We start from the raw sequence: 21301 nt of genomic DNA, 5'->3' as shown, positions 1-21301 counted from the left end.
TCTGACCCTTCATCTTGGGGTCATAAGTTTGAGCCCCACCCACATTGGGTGTAGAGATCACTTTAAATTTTTTTTAATTACATGGAGAAAAATGAAAATGAAAACACAATGGTACAAAATTTCTGGGATGCACCAATAGCAGTTTTAAGAGGGAAGTTTATAGCAATACAGGTCTACCTCAAGAAATAGAATAATCTGAAATATACAACCTAATCTTACATGTAAAGGAGCTAGAAAAAGAAGAACAAACAAAACCCCACATCAGCAGAATGAAGGAAATAATAAAGATTAGAGTAGAAATAAATGATACAGAAAGCAAAAGAAACAATAGAACACACTGATGAAACCAGGAGCTGGATCTTTGCAAAGATTAACAAAACTGACAAACTACTAGCCAGTCTCATCAAAATAAAAGGGGGGGGGGAGGGAGAAGGAGAGAAAGGACTTAAATAAATAAAATTACAAATGAAAGAAGAGAAATAACAACCAACACCACAGAAAGGATTGTAAGATAATATTATGAAAAATTATATGCCAACAAATTGGCCAACTAGAAGAAATGGATAAATTTCTTGAAACATAACCTACCAAAACTGAAGCAGGAAGAAGTAGAAAATTTGAACAGACCAATTACCAGCAATGAAATTGAATCAGTAATGAAAAAACTGCCAACACATGAAAGTCCAGGACCAGATGGCTTCACAAGTGAATTATACCAAACACATAAAAAGGAGTTAATACTTATTCTTCTCAAACTTTTCCAAAAATAGAAGAGGAAGAAAAACTTCCAAATTTATTCTATGAGGCCAGACTTACCCTGATAACAAAACCAGATAAAGGTACCACACAAAAAAGTAAACTACAGGCCAATATCCCTAATGAGTATAGATGCAAAAATCCTCAAGAAAATATTGGCAAACCAAATCCAACAATACATTAAAACAAGCATTCATCAGGATCAAGTGGGATTTATTCCTGGGATGCAAGGGTAATTCAATATTCATAAATCAATCAATACGAAACATTACATCACTAAGAGAAAGGATAAAAACCATATGATCATTTCAATAGATGCAGATAAAGCATTTGACAAAGTGCAATATCCATACTTGATAAAAACTCTCAAGAAAGTAGGTTTAGGAGGAACGTATCTCAACATACTAAAGGCCATATATGAAAAGCCACAGCTAACATCATACTCAATGATGAAAAAATGAGAACTTTTCCCCTAATGTCAGGAAAAAGACAAGGATGCCCACTCTTTCCACTTTCAGCCAATATAGTACTATAATTCCTACCTACAGCAATCAGACAACAAAAAGAAATAAAAAACATCCAAATTGGTAAGGAAGAAATAAAACCTCCACTATTTGCAGATGACATGACACTATAGAGAGAAAACTTAAAGGCTCCGCCAAAAAACTAGTAGAATGGACAAATGAATTCAGTAAAGTTGCAGGATACAAAGTCAATGTATAAATATCTTCTCCATTTCTATACACTAATAATGAAGCTTCAGAAAGAGAAATTAAGAAAAAAATCCCATATATAGTTGCACCAAAAATAATAAAATACCTAGGAATAAACTTAACTAAAGGGTGAAAGACCTGTACTCTGAAAACTATAAAACACTGATAAAAGAAATGGAAGAGGACACAAAAAAATTAAAAGGTATTCCATGATCATAGATTGGATGAACAAATATGGTTACAATGTCTATACTGCCCAAAGCAATCTACATATCTAATGCAACCCTTATCAAAACACCAACAGCATTTTTTACAGAACTAGACCAAACAATCCTAAAATTCGTATGGAACCACAAAAGACCTGGAATAGTCAAAGCAATATTGAAAAAGAAAAACAAAACTGGATGTATCACAACACGAGACTTCAAGTTATATTACAAAATTAGGGGCGCCTGGGTGGCGCAGTCGGTTAAGCGTCCGACTTCAGCCAGGTCACGATCTTGCGGTCCGTGAGTTCGAGCCCTGCATCAGGCTCTGGGCTGATGGCTCGGAGCCTGGAGCCTGTTTCCGATTCTGTGTCTCCCTCTCTCTCTGCCCCTCCCCCGTTCATGCTCTGTCTCTCTCTGTCCCAAAAATAAATAAAAAACGTTGAAAAAAAATTAAAAAAACAAACAAAATTATAGCTGATGTAATCCAAACAGTATGGTACTGGCACAAAAATAGACACATAGATCAATAGAGCAGAACAGAAAGCCCAGAAATAAACCCACAACTATATGGTCAATTAATCTTCAATACTCTTCAATACTCTTCAATTAACCTTCAATAATGTGCGAGAATATGCAATGGGGGAAAAAGACTGTCTCTTCAACAAATGGTGTTGGGAAACCTGAATAGCTACATGCAAAATAATGAAATTGGACCACTTTCTTACACTGTACATAAAAATAAATTCAGAATGGATAAAGGACCTAAATGTAAGACCTGAAACCATAAAAATCCTAGAAGAGAGGACAGGCAGTAGTTTCTCTGACCTTGGCTATAGCAATATCTTTCTAGATAAGTCTCCTGAGCAAGGGAAACAAAAGCAAAAATAAACTCTTAAGACTATATCAAAATAAAAAGTTTCTGTGCATCAAAGAAAAAACCAACCAAAGTAAAAAACAACCTACTGAATGGAAGAAGACATACAGATGGCCAACAGACACATGAAATGATGCTCAACATCATTCATCATCAGGGAAATGTAAATCAAAACCATGAAGAGATATCATCTCATGCCTGTGAGAATGGCTAAACTCAAAAACTCAAGAAACAACAAGTGTTTATGAGGATGTGGAGAACAAGGAATTCTTGTGCACTGTTGGTGGGAATGCAAACTGGTGTGGTCACTGTGCCAGACAGTATGAAGGTTTCTTGAAAAATCAAAGACAGAATTAGCCTACAATCCAGTAATCACATTATTGGGTATTTACTCAAAGAACATGAAAACACTAATTTGAAGGGATATATGCACCCCTATGTTTATTGCAGCATTATTTACAATAGCCAAACTATGGAGGCAGCCCAAGTATCCACTGATAGATAAATGGATATAGATGTGAGATATATATAAATATCACACATCGGAATTCAGCCATAAAAAGAATGAGAAACAAAACAGCAAACAAAATGAAACCAAGAAACAAACTCCTAACTATAAGAGAACAAATAGTTAGTAGAGGGGAGGCAGGTAGAGGGATGGGTGAAAATAGGTAAAGGGGATTAAGTATACACTTAAATTGATGAGCACTGAGTAATATATGGAACTGCTGAATCACTATATTGGATCTCTATATTGTACACCTGAAATGAATATAACACTGTATATTAACTACACTGGAATTAAATTAAAAAAAATAAAATACTGTGAGAGAAAATATGTCAAAGCTGTGAAGACAAAATTATTCTCATTCCTCATTAACTAGAGTGAAGTCACTTATTTTGGACACAACAGAGGAAATAAAATATATAAATAAGCCCCAAGAACACTTCAGAAGTCCCTGTTCTATTTGTGAGCTTTCTGAGCAACAGAACAATTCTTGCTTTTCTGTGAGTCTATTTGGCAAGATCAATAAATTTGGGAACATAACATAGATTCCAACTCACTTTCAAAGTCTTCTGCCTCCAACTGAACTGCCCTTTTATCCAATGGATTAAGATTAAAGTCATAGAGTTCAAAAACTAAGCATTAAGCAATGCTCTTTTAAGACAGGTTTGTCAAAAAAGAACCAAAAGTTTATTGGTGTTGTGAAGGTTGAAACAGACAATTCATTTTTAGATGCATATGGAACTGAAATTAACACTTTGAGGCTAGTGAGTTTTCATTTGTTCTTTTCATTTTAATGACATTCTTAATTGGGTTATGCATAAATTAAGCAAATTTGATGGGCTCTCCTTAAATCCTAGGGAAATACATTCGCTAATCAGCTTCTCTAAGAAAATCAAGGAAAGCATATACATTTTTCAAAGAAAATAAATAGCCCTAATTGAGCTGACTATATCTACACTTAGAGTGTTCTGATTTGCACTTATGCATTTTAAATATTAGAAAGGAAATGTACATTATGATACTGTACTGTTTGCTTCTTTACAGGTTTGGTAATGGGTTTTCAGTGCCTATGTACAGTCTCTCACATATGACCTATGGCAAAAATTTAGGAGTTGAAGGTTGGCACAGGAGACGAGACAAATTATCATGGATTTAATATCTATGTTCTTCAGTGTGATATATTTTGGTGACATTTGATCTGGCATACTCTATCTTTGTAAATGACTGCTAAAATCCAGTGGATCACCAAAAGAAATACTCTAGGTAGTAACTACTTTTCCCATTAATGGAGACCAACAATGTCTAGACATTGTCTACTTGTCTTCTGAATGTTTAGGAAATCACTAGACAAAGTACTTAAATGTAAAACAAGAGTTTAAATCTGATTTTTCTTTCTTCTCTTCTTATATAGCAAAGCCCTCCAATGTGTACAACATTATTGCATTTAACCTAACCAGGAGTTAATAAAGACTTAGTTTTTAAAAAATTGTTTTAGCATGTTTGGTTCTATTTCTCCTTTTCAAATACTCCTTCTCTCTAGTCAAGGCAGTCAACTTAATACTTATGCTCGGAGAAATTTAAGAATCCTTTACTTTAAGAAGACTGAAGTAAAATGGGAGTAAATTTCTCTTCAAAGGTAATAAAATATTCATAAGAGAAGAGATTAAATATAGTTTCTCCACATAACTTAAAATTTTTTGAAGCATTCATTGCTGAACTTAGGATTCTTTTGATTAGTTTTCATTTATGCTTCTGTACCAACATCATTAAAAAACTTGAAAGCTTTTGTTATACAATTTTATTCTTTATTATTTCTCTACCTTCAATTTGCCTAATATCACAGATATTTAACAAAGTCTTTAATACAGAAATAAAATTTAAGTCTCTTAAATTCCTTGAAATGCCTGCCACGACAGCGCATCAAATTAAAGAAGGAAATTAAATGTCTACTCTCTAGGACAAACCATGGAGATTACTTTTTACCTGAAGGCCTCTGTTCTGCAAATGACATTCTGACTTACATTTGTGTACAACAAATTAAGGAAAAGAACAAAAAACGACCCCCGTTAATGTATGTATTTCTTCACATTCCCAAAACTGACTCAGGAAATCCTAGACTCTTGTCTCCCTCATGAAGACATGGACTTGGAATCCATGGTTCAGGGAAACCCCTCTAAGGAGGAGACAGACTCTACCCTAACCAAAGTAGAGTATCACTATGCCAACAGGAAAACATTTTCAAAAGGAAAAATAAGTAACGGGCCTGTAAGGAAATTTTTTTTAGCAACTGTGATCTCCTCACGAAAGGAAAATTTGCTTTGCTTTTTAAGGAAAAATAACAAAATACATATAACTGTTCAAAGAGAAATGTGAACCTTGGTGTTTCATTCCATCATGATATAAATCTAAATGTGCATCTATTATAAAAGTTTGTTTTCCTGGAGTTTACAGGTTTAGCTCCCAGATTCTAAGCATAATCTAAACGCGGCTAAAGCAGATCAGTTTAGTTGTTATTGAGAAAATGAATAGTAAAGTTGTTCCATACACCTCAGAATATACATGTGTGGATGTGTGTATGGATGTGTGTGCATTACATCTAATGTACGTGGGAAGATGAATCCATTCATCCTGTTCATCTAAAGAAACATTAATTTAGCAGACTTCATTCTCTTTAGAGTCTGGTTAATATGATAAATAATAAAATGCCATTCCATAAATAAACAATTAGCCATTGTGAGTCTAAAATGAGTCACCTTTTGCAGCTGGCTCACGTATATGGCAGGCAACAAGCTAGGTATGTTGCCTTGGGGACAATTCAGAATAAGCATTCCAGAATTAGAGGGAAAAAAGAATCTCATATTCTCCTTTTGAAGACTCCAGACCTATACTCTGGAGACAGCACAGCTTGTATTCCAGTGTTTTCCATTTATACTGAAACTCTAAGCTAAAGGAAAATAGCATGCAGATGTGCTGTTTGTGATTCGAGGAGGCTCTTTCGTGCCAGAGTACATGGTCAGTATAATGATCATATTTTAAAAGTATTAGCATTACATTTTTTCACAAACTATCACTTATTCCTAACATAAACAATGAAAAATTAAGGCCTAAGGGCAATAAATACCAGCACCTCCAATGTAGCCACCCTTCAACTAAAAATCAAAACAGTCAGGGCTTGCATCTTTAATGCTCTTCAACTGACACTCTGGCACCTGAAGATACTCCCTCAGCATTAGACCAGGTTTTCATGATGCAGGTGGTGGCTCCAGGTGCCTGAAGACCCTCTAGGATGAAGGCGGCTTCCTCCGAGAAGCTCCCTTATGAGCAGCAGCCTTACAATTTGGGGGTTTTAGTGCTCACTGCATTACAATTATTTGAAAATCAGTAAACCCTATTAAACTGAACACTGCCCAGAAGAACTTGACCAAGCAAGACACAATAAACGGAGAACTCCTGCTATGGAGAAGTGTTTTCTTTGGGGAATTTTACAAACGCCTTTAAGTCATCAGTGAGTCACTAGTGAAAGAGGCAAATCATAAATGCTTTTCCAGTGGTCTAAGGGTTAGCACCTCCCCCCAAATGTCAGCAGCTGGTTCCCTGATCTTCAGCATGCACAGGCTGGGTATTCGTGCACTCACAATTAGCTCGTGGTACTTAACAAACAAACAAGAAATGCAGCATACGAAATTCTAGATAGAGACTCAATGTAAGTGAACAGACCAGACCAGACATACATGGTTATTATTCAAGAGCTGAAATACATTATATGGTATAAACACTAAACTGGGGGGTTTTATATTTTGTCCAAAGGTTTTTTTCTAGTAGTGGTAGTATTAGGTAGAATATTATCCTTAACTTTGTGTAAGAAATCTCTAATTTCGTAAGCTACCTGCTATATTTAAAAAGTGACCTATTAGTGAGCTGAGTTCACCACCTTGCTTCTTCACAAATGCCTATCTTGTACTTTTCTTGTATTATTTTTAACTTTATTAAATATTATTACTTGGGCCATAAGTAGTTATATCCAGATATAAATTTATAAAGTGACACATTTTCAATACCAACCATTTACTTCAACGTATTCCATAACAGCACATTCCATCAAATTAAGCTGCAAGATTTCCCACATTTGTTTTACATTCTATATGTATGGCTTATGAATAGCAATTTTGATGAATTCCAGCTGCTTTAGATATGCAGGCAGCCCCTTATAGAACAGATCTTTTCAATTCTTATTGTATTCAATGAGGCCCATTTTATTAAGTGGGCCACCTGGTAGGATAAAACACTAATAATTCTCCACAGAAAAAATGAAAAACAAATCACCCTGCTAAACTTAGGACCATCTTCCCTAACTATGTTACTATCATATAACTAATATAAGTGAGAAGGAGTTCTAATCCTTTGGAAGAACTGAATTTAAATTTAAACAAGCCAGCAACCTTATGAATGACTCAATTGCTCATTTATCTAATTACAATAACAACATTAAGATAATTTTCACCATTGGTGTGTGTTGCCTGGTCTCACAAATCTATCGTGCACACTCAGTCTCCTCCTCCACCCCCCACACCCTCCCACTTCCGTCCAGCTGGAATACATCAGGGTGCAGAAGCCAAGTCAAATGTGAACCCCACCCTCCTCCATCCATTTTAAGGCACCTTCAAAGCCAGAGCACTGATCTAGTTCAGTTTCACCAGCAAAGCCAGCCATCCTGCTATTTAAGACTCCAGTTTGGGGTTTTTATAACTGCACATTAACATGAGAGCTTTGATTTTTGGTCAGAAACTTCAGCTGCACTGGGTTTCATCAGACTGTTGTACCCTTTCTGCAGAAGAGTCCTTATTATTAAATCTTCATAATCTTTGCTCTCGGTGTCGACCTCTTTCCTCATACCATCAACCTTTCTGAACTACCATTCAATAACCAACCCTAAAGAGCGTAACGTTTCCCTTCCAAAAGGTCAAAACGGAAACGCCATTATGCATGTTTTCTCCTTCGCACGCCCTGTATCATTTGTGCACTGTCGCAGACAACAGTCATTTCAATGTGCACAGAAACGCTCTGGCCAAGATACATGCAGCGGGGGAGGCGGGGTTGGAGAGAAAGAGGAGCTGCGATAGGACAAAGAACTTACTTTGTTGTTCCCCTGTGCACGTAGCCGCAAGGAAAAAAACAAAAAAGAAATATGTTAAACATAAACTTATTGAAAAATTGTAAGGTTTTTCATGCTAGAGCAAAATCAAAACAAATAATTTAACTATTCACTGACATCCCAGACACACACACAGCACCCCGAGCTCATGGACAAGTCAAAGAATCCACTTATATTAAATGAAATCATGTATTCATAACAGCAGAAAATTATGACAGAGACTTCCCCCCTTCTTTCTGCTCGGAATCCTTGGAGTATGGGGACCTGGCCAAAAAGCACTGGTTTGAATTGGTAATAAGTGAACTGTTAGCATGAACGGCAAAATAGTATGTCAGCTTGCCCTTTCCTGACAGCCCCTCCTCCAACATGCCAAGCAGTGGAAAATTTCATCAGCCAATGCATTTTTAAACAAACACTGCATCCTTGGTTTCAAAGAAGGTGGAAAAAGAAAGGAAGAGAGAGCAGAGGAAAGGAGTGGGTGGTTCTGGGGAGACAGGGTAAGCAGACCAAGTTACGACCTCCATCTGTACCATTCCTCTACTTCATAAATTATGCGTTTTGTCTTGGGTTGGCATGGGAAGTGAAAGCTGTATAGTGGGGATGTGGCCAAAATAAACACTGGTCCACATTCAAGAAAATGGGTCTGGAAAGGTTAGTCACAAAAAATGTAGTCGTTTCTAAAAGAGACACTCTGGATAGAGACACAGAGAGCAGCCAGCGACAGGCGGCGGGCAAATGGGTCTCCTGTTTCAAACTGGAGCTGCAAGAGTATGATTTATATCAAACAATTTAACGCACATATGGCTTAAAAAAATAAAATGGTGATTCATTACTCCCAGGGCAGCCGAGTCCTTGCAGGGTCAGATCCTGTGGGGAAGACGTGATGGGATATGGGCAGGGAACAGATCTGAATTCGTCTCACAAGGGGCCCAAAAGGAATTTCTCACTGAGATGCGGAGTTGAAGAGAGCTGGTAGTAAAGTGTGTGCATCTGTGGAGGAGGCTGAACACAGGCTGCAGTAACAGGTTGGGCTGGAGATCTGGCATTTACTTTTAAAAGAGGATGTGGAGGGAGAAATACTCCACACAGAAATTTTCGGGAGAGAGGCAATGCCAACTGGTGACCCTGGGGAAATGTCTAATCCAAGGACCATCACGGCCATCATATTTAACAATGATATCAGTTTAAAGACACTGATACAATAGTGTAGAGAAGCTTCTTGGCATTTTGAGTTGCCATGATATAACTGTTAACATCACTGGCTTCTACGAGACATAAATAACGGTATAAGAATGAATGAAGGGGGGAGAAAAGAGTCTCTGTAAGGAATCTGCCAACCGTTCAATAATGCAGTAAAGATCCCCACAGGGAGTTTTATCAGGAATAAAATACTATTTTAGAGAATAACAAGACCCCGGTTCTCCAAAGAAGTGCAATATTGCTGAAAATACCTCAAACAGATGGAGTTTATTGAATTCCACAGCAGTGCAGCTTTTGATCTACCAAATAAGTTTCAGGAGTTCAACCAAGTATTTTTGCACATTAGGGAATGACTGGCTTCTCTGCTCGATGGCAGATGGTTCTGTTTGTGGTGGCAACAGTGATGTCACAGAGTAGGGGGCCTTGATCCTTAAATATGAGAAACATCCAAGTGGAGGACATGGTGTGGCTTTGCCATTTCTTGTTTCCTTCAATCATTTCCCAATTGTCTATTCTGAGAGAGGCATAACAGTCATGAATGGTGAACCATAAATGTTTTATAATTCCTTCCACTACACCGTGTGGCGGCAGTTTATGTTTAGATCACGGCAAGTACCTCCACTGAAGAAAAACTAAACTCTTCAGAATTGGTCATGTGGCCGCTCGATGTTCTGTGGGAAGCACTGCTGAATAAGCTAAGAATAAAGTGATGTGTAGTCGGACTCAGCACGGGCATCGTCAGTCTTGTGTTATTAGATGGCTGAATAAATAAATGCATACGAGTGGTCATCCCGTACTAACAAATATTTATGGAGGTCTGGGGGCATTCCTCTTCTCTCCCTAGAATGACACGGAGACCCTCCCCCCAGTTGTTATTTGCCACAGAGAAAAGTTCAGTTTTAGAGTCTATCCAAAAGGAATTTCTGAAGTCCCTAAAGACTTCATTTATTGAATGCTTTCAACTTCCAGAGCAGTCCTATTAATTATAACTGGGAAAGTCTTGAATTCAGGGGTATATGAAGTTTCAGGTGTTTCACTTTCTACTGCCATTTTTCATCACTTAAGAAATCATACCCTACAGGCGCCTGGGTGGCTTAGTTGGTTAAGCTTCTGACTTGGGCTCAGGTCATGATCTCACGGTTTGTGAGTTTGAGCCCTGCATCAGGCGTTGGCTCCGTGCTGATGGTGCAGAGCCTGCTTGGGATACTTGCTCTCTCCTTTCTCTCTGCCCCTCCCCTACTTGTGCTTTCTCTCTTTCAGAATAAATGAATAAACTTTAAAGAAAGAACAGAGGGGCACCTGGGTGGCTTAGGTCATGATCTTGTTGTCCGTGGGTTTGAGCCCCACATTGGGCTCTGGGCTGACAGCTCAGAGCCTGGAGCCTGCTTTGGATTCTGGGTCTCCCTGTCTCTCTGCCCCTACCCCACTCACACTCTGTCTCTCTGTCTCTCTGTCTCTCTGTCTCTCTCTCTCTTTCAAAAAATGAATAAATGTTAGAAAACATTAAAAAAAATGAACAGAAATCATACCCTCTAGGGGAGGACCATCTATCTATACAGTCAATGGAAGTCTCTTAAGAAGCTCTGCAGTATTTAATTTAACAAATAGGCAATACTGAATTTGCACCAAATTTATTTCCAGGGCATCCGCTACTCTACAGTTGGCTGCTTTCAGATAGCCAGCTGGCCAGTATCTGAGGGCAGGCTTGTGAATTCTCACTTTCCCTGACAGCCCCTCGGGCTCACTCCTGACCGACAGATTTCTAAGCCAGCCTGTCCACAGGGCAACATGACCCCTGTGGACAACAACAACTCTGCTTCCTTAACCAACAGGTAAGGAAATTCTCCCTCATTTGCCTAAGTCCCACTAATCCTTTGCAAAGAAAAAGTAACTACTAAACTGGGGAGTGCAGCTTCATGGACCATCAATGATTTTCAGCAATAATAATAAAGGCTACATGGCATTGAACACATTCACTCAGTTGCAGGCACCAAGCTAGATGTGATATGCAATAGTTCTCATTCAATCCTATAAAATCACGCAGAGGAAGGTATCATTATTTTGAGTTTAAAAAAGAATACACAACTGACGAGTTAAGTAATTTGCCTGAACCACAGGGCTAATAAATAGAAGGACTGGGATTCAAATATGAGATAGATCTGACTTAAAATCTACTTCATTTCACTGCACACAAAATGTTCCAAAGAATTGGGAATCCTTTAATGTTATTTATACTTTAAGTCCTACTATTAGCTGACAAAACTGTGCCAAAAGATCAGTCATTTTTTATACCTTGTTCTTTAGATTTTAATCAAATTTCCATTTATTTGTATTCACACTTACTGATGCATGCACATAAATTTTTACTATAAAATAACTTTTAAAAGTTCTTTAATTGTAGCCTACAATACTGATATACACACACTTTTTATATGTTTCATCAGTTTAAAAAAAAGAAACCAAACCAAAATACTATTAACTAATTCTATTAGAAACATCTTTAATTTGAAATTGTACAACAATTTAATTATTTAACAATATAAAATTTTATAGTGGTTATAATTTCAATTTAATGGCCAAAGGAAATAGAAGTTAAAGAAATAAAATTCCGCTAAACCCAAATTCAGATTTGCATATATCTTTAAAGTATTGTGGCTTCTCAAAAAGATCAGGTGACTGGTAGAATGCTAAATTCGTGGCTCAGAGAGGTTATGTGTAAGTTCAGTGTCATATTGGGAAACTGAATCCAGGATGCCTCATTGAGGGTCACATATTATACTGTTCAAATAAGAAGTCTACATTTTGCTTTGGATCCAGAACGATTAAGGGGCAAAAGGTAATTAGAAAATCCACATGGGAATATAGATGGGCTGTTGCATTTTATATACTCGCTATAGTTTCTACCACATTGTAATTATTTAGTTGCATCCCTCATTTCCACTAGACTTGAAACTCTTATAAAGTAAGAACTGCATGTTTTTTATATTCGAATTTCTAGAGACCACCATAATGGTGATGGATGAAGGGAAGGAAGAAGGGAGAGAAGAGAGTGGAAGAGGAAGAAAGAAAGAAAAAAAAATCTGTAGAAAACTCCAAAAGAAAAAAACAGGTAATAGAACATTATGATATGAATGACATAAAAATATTCTTCATGTGGACATGATAGAAAAGATATGATGGGGAAAAGCGTGTAATAAAAAAGTGTGCAATCTTAGTTGGAAAAAAAAATGTATCCAAAAACAAAATGTGGAGGATGGCTGTTTATCTAAATGAGGCTGAAATTACACAATTTTTAAAAATAATCTTTGTAGATTTTTTCCAATAAAAATCTTGTATAAAAAGCAGAAAGTTTTGAGTCTTGACTTATGTCCATGTATGACAAATGTTTCATTATTAGAATAGAGATTGATTTGCTGTCGACTCAATGGTTTATTGATACAAAACCCAAATGACCTTCCAGAAGTCCTAAAAATTTACTTACAGAGAGACATCTGTTACTAGGTTAATCTGACTTTTTCATCAAATCTAAGTTAGGAATAACTGTAGCTAAAAGTATCCATCCCTCCAAATCTAAGCATGTTCACAAAATGAATGTTTACATAAGCATTCTACTTAGATTGCTTTCAGTAGTTAGCTGCCATTTAAACATCTGAAAGTCAGGCAATCGTGTAATATAACCTGTACAACTACATGGTGCGTAAGAAATGCAAATGTTGTTTATGATGAAAACTGAGAAAAGCAATGTTCATGGCACACTGCCAAGTTTAATTTCCTGTCATGTCTTTGGCATATAGTAAAAAACCCCTTTGTCTTGATCGTCCAAGCAACTATACCAAAAGTGTACTTATAAACAGAAATGATATTAAAAGAATCAAACAGATCATGTGGGACAACCTAGATTTGCTTAAAATTGAGCATTCTGATAAAAAATAGCAAATGTTTCATTGAGCGTCTTCTTTCTGTAGAGCTATGGATACATGAAAATCCCAATTTATAAAAACAATTCACCAGGGATAGGTAATTTTGCTTTGCCAAGACAGTTTTCCCTCATAAGAGATGTATTGCATAATTTCTTTAAATACCAAAATTGTCTAGTATATTTAAGATAAGTTTGGCAAAATCATGACTGAAGAAAACATTTTCACAAACATTACAATTGCATGGTAGGAAGACACACACACACACACACCACTAATATATAACCAATATAATATTTTATATAACCAATTTTCTATTATTTGGTAGATAGAAAATAGCATAAACTATTTATGATCTCACTGGGCTACAGTGTTTTAGCTCTCATCTTAGTAGGCTGTGATGAAAATGATAATTATCATCATCATTATTATAAATATATATTTATTTATTTTAAGAAGGGGGAGGGGCAGAGAGAGAGAGAGAGGGAGAGAGAGAAGCTCAAGCAGGCTCCATGCTGTTAGCACAGAGCCCAATCTCAAGAGTCTAACACTTAACCAACTGAGCCACCCACGTGACCCACCATCATTATTATTATAAATAAAAAAAGAGTGCTTGCTTGTGTCCACCATATTCAGTGCTTTCCCTGCATTCTCTCACTTTATCCTGTCAACCAAGCTATAGGGGACTCTTGCTATTTCCATTTTAGAAATGGGAGTTTTGAAACCTAAAAAAGCTAGGTAACCTTCCTAAGATCTCACAGCTTCTATGTGAATTTCTGGAATTTCAGTCTAGGTAGTTTGACCCTAAAGCCTGTGCTTGAACACACATGCTCTACACCTTCTCATAGTACCCAGCCTTATAAGACTTTTAAAAATGTAAATCTTATGTCACTAACTGGCTTAAAACCCTCTAATGGCTTCCCATCTCACTCAAAATAGAATCAAATGCTCACCACTTCCTTCAAGGCCAATACAATCTGCCCTTGACCACCCTCTTGGAAACTATCAACCACTTCTGTCCTCCCTCATTGTGTTCCGGACTCACTGATTTTTTGCTGCTCCGCTAAGACACTGAGCTGGCTTTGCACTTGTTAGTCCTCTCCACAAATATTCTTCTTCAGACTTCCATTTCATTTACTCAACTCTTCACATGGGGCCTTCTCTAATCATCTTTACTAAAATAAAGCTTGCCTGCCCTTTTCTCACTGTCTGTCCCTTTAATATTCTTTATTTTTTTTTACAGACTGTATCGTGCTCTTAAAATCCCACTATATAGTTATACAGTTATCCATTCACTTGTTTAATGTCTGCTCCTTGGGGGTACAACCTTACTGTTCACCTCTGTTGCCCTACTGCCTAGAGTGGTGCCTGGCAAAAAGCGTGTGCTCAATACGCTTTTGTGGAATGAATGAACTAAAAATTAAGTATATGTCCATTTTTAATACAGAATGTTTGTGAAATTGAACACACTACCATCAATGGATAGGGAAGAGTAATAAGAAATGATCAGAATTAACAACAAAAGTAGAAGTGGTACTCTGATTTTACAAATGATTTCTCATGTGCAGTTTTTAGAGTAGCATATAGCTATGTAAATATGTACGTACACAACTGATAAAATTTGGACAATTATGGAAATCATATAGATACCTCTGTACTTGGATATCACTAGGAAAGGGGCTTGTTGCACTTCACATGGGAGAGCATAGGGTTATTGTGGGGGAGGGGTCATTGTTTTAGGTGCTAACCAGACAAAGGTAGGTTGGGATAGGGTTAAGAGGTCTATGTGTGAGCTAAATAACATCAATGAGAAGAACATTTTGGCATAAATCCTCAATCACTTACCTCTGGAACTTGGTTAAATTCCAATGCAACCTCAGGGATGTGGTCAAGTCTAAAGTTCCCCTAGAGACGCCTCATTTCCGCCTCCCCCTCCCCCCCCTCTCCCCCCCCCCCCCCCCCCCCCCCCCGCCACCGGTGCCCATATTTCAGGCTCTCCGGAGAAGACTCTTCGTATTTGGGGCCTAGAAATGACCTGACTTGTCCTATAAACTGATCTAGAGCCAAGTAAGCACCAAAAGGTCAAGCTGGACTAAATCCCCAAGGCTGAGTCTCTGAACTTTTGTTCTGAGCAGACACCTGGATAGTGCAGCATCTCAAGGGGAACAGTGAGTAAGCAGTGAGAGTCACTCATTCGCAGAGTCTGCTTAATGGTGTGTGTACATATGTTGGGTGGGACTTTTGAAATTTAAATCCAGACGTTTTCCAAACAAATTCTGTTTATTAACTTGAACGAGAGAAGTGACTTCAAATACTTGAAGTGTATTTATAAAGATAAGTAGGAATTGCGATATAATGTTTTTCTTCTTTCACACTCCAAATGCCATTAATCAGAATTTGAATGCAGATATAATTTTGGATTCAGGTACTACAGACATAGGGAAAGGAATTTTATAAAAATGAGTATATTTTTAAGGCTATGAAATAGTGTTATGACATGATATATATGCCATGGCTATATGAAGAATGTTATAATCCACTATATGACTACTGGGACAACTGTGGAAAACCATAAAAAAGCCATATAAGGAAAATAAAATTTTAAATTAAAGTAGAGAAACTCTCTCTGTGTCTGAGATTGGATATATTATGTTTTATGGCAGAGTAGGACATTTTCTCTAACAAGTATATTGATAAGCTTCTTAAAATAGAACCTAAGGGAGAAAAAGAAATATGAAGCAAATTAAGTCAAAAGAGAACTAGTTTCTCCAGTATACAGTATGTAGAATTATGTCTTCTTAAACATGGTTAATAATTGTAAAATAATAGTTATATGCAACTTACTAAAGATTTATCAGGATAAACCCCAGCTCTTAGTAGAGATGCCTTCCAGCTGTCCACATCCTCCTGTGAGTCACATGCCAGCTCAAGGAAGCGATAGTCTTTGTATACATTCCTGGAATTAAAAAAAAATCATACTTTCAGTTCTGAACCAAATTCAAAATGATTTTATATCGCTGCAGACAACGATGATACAAATGACAGTCCATGTGGATACTTCTCTGACAGTCACTGGAGGAAAACAAAAGCAATTCACTGTATTTAAAATAATTAGCACATTCCTATATTATTATATAATCCTTTTTAAACTTTAAGGAATTCAGAGCCCCTTGTACTGCTAAGCAATAAGCAGTGAAGGAAACGCAAATGCTCTCAATATGACACACTGGATGCCAAGTGAGAGGTGTTCCAGGGGAATGGATTTGCTGTTGCCTAGTGATTAATCGATTTTCTGAAACTATTTTATAAGTCTAAATGGCTCATAAAACTGTAAAAGGTATGGCAATAATCTTACAAACTTAAAACACTAAATTCGATTCAAAACAGAAAGGCTCATCGATACTGTGCAAAGAAAAAACAAAACATCAACCAGTATTTAACAGAGTGAAATGCCTAGAAAGTGCATATTTACAACTGGGACAATCCTGTAATTTTCTTTCTTTTCCTAACAATAAAAGGATACATAAGATGAAATACATGCCCATTTAGAAAGATTTGGAAACTAGATAAAAGTCTAAAAATGGTGACAATCATCCATTTTCCACTGTTGATAGATAAACATTTCTTTATACTCTTGTTCTATCAATGTTTCACACAATTGAGGTCTCCTCTACCCACTTCTGCCTCCCTTTCTCTCTCTCTCAATTTTGTCTTTATTACTATTATTACATTATGGCCATTTACTTATGCCATTACATCTTCATAAACATCAAATTAGAATGGTATAATATTCATTAATATAAATGTATGATAATCTACTTAACCTCTTTAAATATTAGATAATTAAGTAATTTCTTTTTTTATAATCATAAATAATGCTTAAGTGAGTATTTTTATCCATAAGCCTTTCACATCTACTAATATTATTTTCTGAGGATGGATTCCTATAAAAAAGTTACAGGATCAAAATTACAGTCATTTTTTAAGATACTCATATGCATTATCAATCACCTTTCCAGCAGAGATCATCCAATTTACATGGATATTAGTGGTATACAAAAATTTAAAGTCTTTTTCTCTTCTTATTCTATCCCAAGGTATTTTCACTTATGCCTAAGAGCCTTAGTTTATACTGAAACTCAGATACCTAACAAATTTATCTCTTTTGCCCAGGACTGCCCTAGATTCACAGTGTTTACTGACTCCTCCACTTGAGTATCTCAAGGGCACATTGACATGAATGACTGAATTGGTGATTTTAACTTGACTTCCCTACCTTCCACACTCTTATACCCTCTTTCATAAACCACCTAAAAGTGTACTTCCTGTACGCTGACCACCATCTCACTGCCACCCTCCCTCAAACATTACAGTAGCCTCCTCACATGGCTCCTTTAAATTTGCTCTCCACACTTGGGGCGCCTGAGGGGGCTCAGTCGGTTAAGTTTAAGTGTCAAGACTTTAGCTCAGGTCATGATCTCATAGTTCGCGGGTTCAAGCCCTGAGTCGGGCTCTGTGCTGACAGCTCAGAGCCTGGAGCCTGCTTCGGATTCTGTGTCTCCTCCCTCACTGTCCCTCCCCCTCTTGTGCTCTGTCTCCTTTTCTCTCTCAAAAACAAAACAGTGTGGAGTGCTCTCCACACTGAATCCTCGTGATCCCCTGAAAATGTGAATCAGATATTTTTACCCATGGAGTAAAACGCTCCATTAGTCACCTGCTTTTAGGGAAGGACTATACTCTATCATGGCCTATAAAACCCTGCAGTCTGGCCCCTTACTGTTACCTTCCTCTCCAGCTTCTTTTCACACTCTGCTCTCTTTTCACACTTTGCTTTTTCTGCTCCAGCCATGCTGACTGTCTTTGGCTTCCTCAAATGTGCCATGCCTACTCCCAAGGTCTTTGAATACACTGCTCTCTGCCTGTAGTTCTTTTTTTCTTCCCTCCTTGCACAGTTAATGCTTATTCTTTCTTGGAATCTCAGATCATATTTCTATTCACCTTTCCTTCATATATTAATTACAGTTGTGAATTCAGAATTATAGGAGTTATTTAATTTATTTATTTATTTATTTATTTATTTATTTATTTATTTATTTATTTATTTATTGTCTATCTTTCCAACTAGCCCACAAGCAACATTAGGACAGGGAATGTATCATTTTCATGTTTATTATTTTATTCCCAGGGGATTCTGGAAAGATGATGACTTAATTGTGCTCTGTTTCCTCTCCACTTCTAACTTAGGTCAAACACATCCTTTTTTCTTAAGTCAAGCAGATATCAGGACTGGTATTCAGGTAGAGGGTGTGAACTAGATAGTTGTACTTTCTTGCTCTGTGCTGAACAAAGCTGTGGGGCCACAGCAAGAAAAGTCTAAGGCAAGGACCAGCACGTAGGAGCTCTTTGGTAGGGCTGTCCTTCAATGATCACAGGATCCTGGGTGTGCCTGAGTTTTCTCTACCCTAATGCAGAAGAAAGGCTACCTCCTGGTGTCTCAATGGGTAACTGGCAACTTGCATATTTTGGGCCACGATGACTGAGATGTCTGTGCCCTCCCACCTTCATAGGACCAGTCCACTTGAAGTATCCACCAGTTGGACCTGTGCCACAATGAACAAAGGAAAATAAAAGGACATCTAATAAGGAGGTATAATAGCCAGAGAAAGCATGAATGAAGAGAGAAATCAGAACAGTATATCAATACAGAACTGTCAGGGGAAGCAGAAGAATAGTATTTGAAGAGGTAGAAGTACAACATTAAGAAAAAACTTCCTGGAACTAGACAAAAGATTTTAAGTTAAAATATTTAGTAGATGGAGAAGAGGATAATGAATGTTGAAACCAGAACTGGTAGGGTTCACGATCTAGTAGGAGAGTTTTAAAAACTGAAAAGAGAGAGAAGTTATGAAAGTGTGGAGGAAAGACCCAGAACATCTAACCTGTAAATAAAAGGAGATTCAGAAAAAGAAAAGGAAGGTGAGGGGAGAAAAATAATTAGAAAAAGAAACTACTGTTTATAAAAGAATCTTATCCTGGTTTTTAGAAAGATCTGAATCTACACATTTTAAGGGCTGTTTCATGTATACTTGATGAGCAAAGATACCACATGGACATATGTTAATACAATTCTTGAGCTCTGAGATAAAGAAAACATGTTCAAGTCTTCTGTAAAGAGACAGTAAGTTGCTTAGAAAGAAGAAAGAATTAGACTGGCACTGACTGAACGCTCAAAAGGTAGAAGGCAATGAAGTAACACTCATGGACTCTTAAGAGGCTGCAGAGACCTACAACTGGCTGGGCCATCACCACACACCTCACCTGTGGGAGTTGCCTAAGCAGGGATGAAGTTACAACAGCACCAAATGAACTCGCAGAGCATGTTCAGGATGAGGGAAGACAAAGAGGAGAAAAACAGTGGTGAGCAACAGCACTGGCGACATCCACAGAGTCAAATAAAAATAAATAATGATAGCCCATCTGAGAACATGCAGTGTAAGGGCTAACGAAAGACTCTTAAAGTAAAAGAGACACATTGCAACAGGAATTCAAATAGTTTAAAGGTTGGGGGAGGGTAGGAGGAAATCAAAAATGCTCCCCAGGTCTTCTCTGATGGGTGCAGGCGCAGAGAGTAGGGCAGCAAAGGGATCCCAGGGGTCTCACTGTTAAAAGTGGGTGTGGGGGGGAAGTAGGAGAAGGAAGGGTTTGGAGGAGAAATATTTGGTAATTTACCTCATGGAATAATAGGGCTATGCACTGGTGATGAATGTAAATGTTAATGAAATAAAAAGTACAGAAAAAAAGGAGAAATTAATAGCCTTTTGATCAAGTAAAAAAAATTAAAAAAAGGTAACAAAATAAGAAATTTTAATAAGATGGCAGGAATAAATTTAAGTATATTAATTATGAAATTAATGACAGTAGACTGAATTCTTTCAGCTAGTCAGTTAAATTAGGTTTATAAAAGTTACATATTATTTGGAAAAATAAAGAAACAGACAAAAAGAAATCAGGCACAAAACAAAGAAATACAAATTCAAGAATGGCAATATTAATAACAGACAAGATGGAATTTAAAAGTACTGAACAGGGGGCGCCTGGGTGGCGCAGTCGGTTAAGCGTCCGACTTCAGCCAGGTCACGATCTCACGGTCCCTGAGTTCGAGCCCCGCGTCGGGCTCTGGGCTGATGGCTCGGAGCCTGGAGCCTGTTTCCGATTCTGTGTCTCCCTCTCTCTCTGCCCCTCCCCCGTTCATGCTCTGTCTCTCTCTGTCCCAAAAATAAAAAAAAAAAAACGTTGAAAAAAAAATAAAAGTACTGAACAGGATAAGTAGTTTAAAAGCACTAAACAGAATTAATAGAAATATTATTATACAATAGTATAAAACACAATTTGTGAAGACTGGAAAATACTCATAAACCTTTTTTGCACCAAGTTACATAGTAGGTAAGGAAAGGAAGCAAATGCTATTAAAATTGCAAGATGAACTTGTAGTTATTATATGTATACAATTAGTTAAAATATAAATATAGAAAAAAAAACTAATATGACTGTTTTCAAGTTGTGCAAATGTAATGGACCAAAGTAAGTAAGCAGATAGAAGATAAAGATTTTTCATTAGCCATAAAACATTTACAAAAATCACTCTTACACTTGCACCTACACACACACACAATGCCAACCTTAAGAAACTTTTAAAAAAAGAGATTATATAGATCACATTCTTTAATCAAAAAATAAAAAAAAAGAAAAAAAAGAATTTCTAAAAAAAGAGACCAAAAAAACCCCTTAAAACATATTCTTAGATAATCCTTGTATTACAGAAGAAACCAAAATTAAAATTACAAATTATTTAGAAAGCAATAAAAAATATAAACACATTGTATGCAACCAATGGAACACAGTGAAGGCTACAGGAAAACTTAAGGCCTTAAATATTTTCATCATTTAGAGAGAGGAGGAAAAAAAGTCAATA

The 21301-nt window shown here is 37.0% G+C and overlaps 1 protein-coding gene and 1 long non-coding RNA gene across 17 annotated transcripts in view; one reads left to right on the top strand and one right to left on the bottom strand.

Moving 5' to 3' along the window:
• Nucleotides 1-21301, bottom strand: part of DNM3 (dynamin 3) — a 569293-nt gene that overhangs the window by 91622 nt on the left and 456370 nt on the right. For 10 of the 16 annotated variants that reach the window (XM_045049389.1, XM_045049387.1, XM_045049392.1 and 7 more), the window contains 2 exons: nucleotides 16174-16285; nucleotides 8195-8206 (listed from right to left, as the gene is read on the bottom strand). In XM_045049389.1, the coding sequence (XP_044905324.1) occupies nucleotides 8195-8206; nucleotides 16174-16285 (124 nt within the window). Of the gene's footprint in view, nucleotides 1-8194; nucleotides 8207-15472; nucleotides 16044-16173; nucleotides 16286-21301 lie in introns of those variants that run through there. The other 6 variants (XM_045049388.1, XM_023247908.2, XM_045049391.1 and 3 more) reach the window with 2 other exon arrangements.
• Nucleotides 8522-12747, top strand: LOC123382932. The gene is made up of 3 exons (XR_006592117.1): nucleotides 8522-8709; nucleotides 11054-11244; nucleotides 12411-12747. It is a non-coding gene; the product is annotated as an uncharacterized LOC123382932 (long non-coding RNA).

The sequence above is a fragment of the Felis catus genome, chromosome F1, assembly GCF_018350175.1.
Source record: "Felis catus isolate Fca126 chromosome F1, F.catus_Fca126_mat1.0, whole genome shotgun sequence".
Taxonomy (NCBI): Eukaryota; Metazoa; Chordata; class Mammalia; order Carnivora; family Felidae; genus Felis; species Felis catus.
The sequence above is the reverse complement of the archived record's forward strand: the minus strand, read 5'-3'. Positions and strand labels throughout refer to the sequence as shown.